The sequence below is a fragment of the Palaemon carinicauda genome, chromosome 18 (genome assembly GCF_036898095.1).
Source record: "Palaemon carinicauda isolate YSFRI2023 chromosome 18, ASM3689809v2, whole genome shotgun sequence".
Lineage (NCBI taxonomy): Eukaryota > Metazoa > Arthropoda > Malacostraca > Decapoda > Palaemonidae > Palaemon > Palaemon carinicauda.
The window spans coordinates 88,291,823-88,295,726 of record NC_090742.1 but is presented as its reverse complement, the minus strand read 5'-3'; the positions used below and the strand labels follow the sequence as shown (position 1 = coordinate 88,295,726).

The 3,904-nt window shown below is 35.6% G+C and overlaps 1 protein-coding gene across 1 annotated transcript in view; it reads left to right on the top strand.

Annotated features, from left to right (window-relative positions):
- The first annotated feature begins 588 nt into the window (after positions 1 to 588).
- The window catches only part of LOC137657406 (protein FAM200C-like), an 11,659-nt gene continuing 8,343 nt past the window's right edge, over positions 589 to 3,904 (top strand). Inside the window, exons 1-2 of the mRNA XM_068391741.1 lie at positions 589 to 638; positions 3,041 to 3,199. Of these exons, the coding sequence (XP_068247842.1) occupies positions 589 to 638; positions 3,041 to 3,199 (209 nt within the window). The remainder of the gene's footprint in view (positions 639 to 3,040; positions 3,200 to 3,904) is intronic.

Sequence of the window (3,904 nt, the reverse complement as noted above, 5' to 3'; positions counted from 1 at the left end):
TGACATTAATACTTTCATGAATGTTTTGCGGCAATACAATGCTAGACAGTATATCTTAGCAATCCATGTTTGCCAACAGATATATATGTGGATGAGTAACTTGGTGGAGTAACAAGAAATTTGGATGTGAAGGAAATTCCCCCTGAAATCTCGATGAAGTTGCTGGTATCAGGGTGACGGGCTGGGTTTAAGGCAATAGACATGTTGTCACTTCGGCTTCTACTCCTAATATAAGGTGAATAATCTAACTGGAATTAGTATGGACCAATAGGGGTCACTTGCCTTAGTTAGATAAGCACTGTACATCACAAGGAACTGGTTATCCTTTGATGAATCTAGTGAACGAATCCTCTATGGATTTAGTCAGCCTATGGCCTTCAGTCCCTGGTGTATCAGGGTACTAAGAATCTCTCGATTTATAAATACTAAAGAAATATTGAAAATTGGTAAATGGAGGGTTAGAATCACAAATCAGAGTAGATAATTGCAGCTAATGTAGATTGAATTTATGAAATATGGTTCGAATATCTTGGTCCTAAGCGAAACACGTTGTAAGTGGATTGTAATGAAATCTTAGACCAAGGTATTATGAACAGTATACCTATTCAGGGAGAAAAGATGGAGTTGAAAGAGAAGGGGTAAGAATGATGATGACTCCAAGAGCAAAAAAGACATTTACTGATTGGAGAGTTGTCAATAGTAGATTAGTACTTGCAAAGGGTAAATCAAAGCAGTGCAATATGACTGTTATTGTCTCTCAAAATGTAAATGGAGCGCTTTTTATAAGTTTTTGTTCAACCAACAATTTTGTCATTAAAGGTACTCTTTTCCAACACCAGGTCTTCCAAAATATACATAGACTTCATCATGTGGCAATTACAATAATCAAATTGATCACATAATCATCAATAAAAAGAAAAGGAAGACTCAGAGAAATGCAAGAAACCATAGAGATGCAGATATTCGTAGTGATCATCAGATCTTCTTTCCAACAATGAAATTAAAAGTGAAGACACCCAACTGAAAAGGAGATAAAATACCTAGGTTTTATAAAATTAAGCTTCAAGAAGGTGAGCATAGAGAAACATTTGTAATTGAATGTAGGAGTCGATTTGTAGTCTTAGACACTTTAAGAGACGAAGAGCACCAAATTATGAAAAATGGTGTGATATTAAGAACATATAATTATCAGTCAGTTCATAGTGAGGTTTTGGGACATACTGTTACCAGGAGAAAGCCATGAATATCAATTGATAATTGGCATATTGCAATAAAATATAAGGATAGAAATTTATTGTTGAAAGTTTTCGAGGTAGTAATGAAAATTACAAGGTAGAGCATACTAAATATTCCAGTATTAATAGTGAAGTCAAAAGAAAGGCTAGGAATGACTAGATATAATATTTAGTAAGAAAATCAGACGAGGCTGACAAACCTATGCATTTAGAGAGTGCCTATTGTGTAAGATTCGCTCATAGAATTATTATTGAAATCTCTATGGGTGCAAAGAAGAAGCATATATTATTATTATTATTATTATTATTATTATTATTATTATTATTATTATTATTATTATTATTATTATTATTATTTGCCAGGCTACAGCCCTTATTTGAAAAGCAGGATACTCTAAGCCAGGGGCCCCAACGGCGAAAGTAGCCCTGTGAGGAAAGAAAACAAGGAAAAAATATTTTAAGAACAGTAACAACATTAAAATAAATATTTCCTACATAAACTATAAAAACTCTAACAAAACAAGAGGAAGAGAAATAAGATAGAATAGTGCGCCCGAGTTTACCCTCAAGCAAGAGAACTCTAACCCAAGACAGTGGAATACCATGGTACAGAGGCTACGGTGCTACCCAAGACTAGAGAACAATGGTTGGATTTTGGAATGTCCTTCTCCTAGAACAGCTGCTTACCGTAGCTAAAGAGTCTCTTCTACCCTTACCAAGAGGAAAGTGGCCACTGAACAATTTCATTGCAGTAGTTAACCCCTTGAGTGAAGAAGAATTGTTTGGTAATCTCAGTGTTGTCAGGTATTTGAAGACAAAGGAGAATCTGTAAAGAATATACCAGACTATTCGGTGTCTGTGTAGGCTAAGGTAAAAATAACAGTAACCAGAAAAAAAGGATCCGATGTAGTACTGTCTGGCGAGTCAAAGGACCCCATAACACTCTAGCGGTAGTATCTCAACGGGTGGCTGGTGCCCTGGTCAACATACTACCTATACCCATCAAAAAGAGAGATGAGTCTGTTATAATATCAGGAGATGAAGAAAGGCAACGTTCGATGGAACACTTTAGTCAGAGCATGAATAGGAGATATAAAAAGAATAATTTGATTGATACACCTGAAGGTGAGGAAGACCTAGGTGTGCTCATGGATGAATTCAGTGTCTTTGAAGTCGAAGGCATCATTAAAAAACTCAGAGATGGAAAGCCACGGGATATGCTGGCATAACTGCTGAGATGGTATTGCCCAAAAATTAAGTGACTCCTAGAATACTTAAATTATTATTTTGTAGCATGTGGCATGAAGAAGCAAAACCTGTTAAAAGCGGGTTAAGAGTGTTGGGGAAAATGACAATAAGGGGAGACCTAATTGATTACAATAATTACAAGGGCATCACATGTCAGTTGTCATGAAAATTATCTAGTATGCATATTCAAAAGAGACTAGAGAGAATGATTAATGAAAAGCTGAGAGATAAACAAGAATATTGAAAAGGTAGAAGTTGTACTGACCAAATTTTCAATTTAAGACATGTTTTACAATAAGATGTACAATATAGAAATCCACTTTTGATGGCATTTTTGGACTCTGAAAAAATCATAGATAGTGTGCGTTGGCAAATTTTGTGGATAGTCCTACGTTGTTATGGAGTTCCTCTTAAATATGCAACTTTGATTAAGTCTATTCAGAAGCATAGCAAGTGCAAAGTTAATATTAGTGGATTCCCATCAAATGAATTTCCAGTGAACAGAGGAGTAGTCCAAGGGAATGTGTTGTCACTTATGTTGTTTTTCCTCCTCATAGATATTGTAATATAAGGAACAGTTGGGGATGGAGAAGGGTTGGACTAGATGGTAACAGGATATTAGCTGACTTAGAATATGGTAATGGTGGAGTCCTTATCAGCAGAACACCCAGAAATTCCAATGCTTGCTTACCAGAGTGCATGAAATATCCCAGAAGGTCAGGCTCAAGATAAATAGAAGATAAACAGTGATGATGAAAAAGAAATACTTAATGGAAGATGAAATATCATTGGAAGGAGAAAGGATTACTGAGGTGGAATCATTTAAATATTTAGGAACTATGGTCTCTAATACAGGGTCTTTATAAGTGGAGTTTAATGAATGATTGAAAAAAGTAATTTAGACAGTGACTAGGCTAAGTAAAATTTCGAAATCAAATCGCCTGAAATAACATAATAATCAGACTATATATCTGTTGAGTAAGATCAGTGTTACACTATGGGCATGAGCCATGGTATGTCAATGAAAAAATATCCCCCCCCCCCAAAAAAAAAAAAAGAAGAATTATAGATTTAAGAACAAAGCTCGCGAAAGAGTATTAGGAGTTAAATGCAGGAAAGGATTAGAAATTAAACTATAAGAGAAATTACTCGAGTTCCAAATATAGATGAGATCGTATTGAGGGGTAAATGGAGATGGCTTGGGAACGCTCTTCGCACTCCCCAATAGATATTAGTTCACCAAGCATTTATTTGGGCTCCACAAGGTACTAAATGAATTAGAATACCCAGACCTTCATGGCTGAGCACTATGGAGCATAAAGGAGGAGATGATGAATGGAGAAGTGTTGAGGTAAAAGTTCAAAATAGTTAACATGCGTAGCAAGAGATGATGATGATGATCTGTCACTGTTAATATGGAG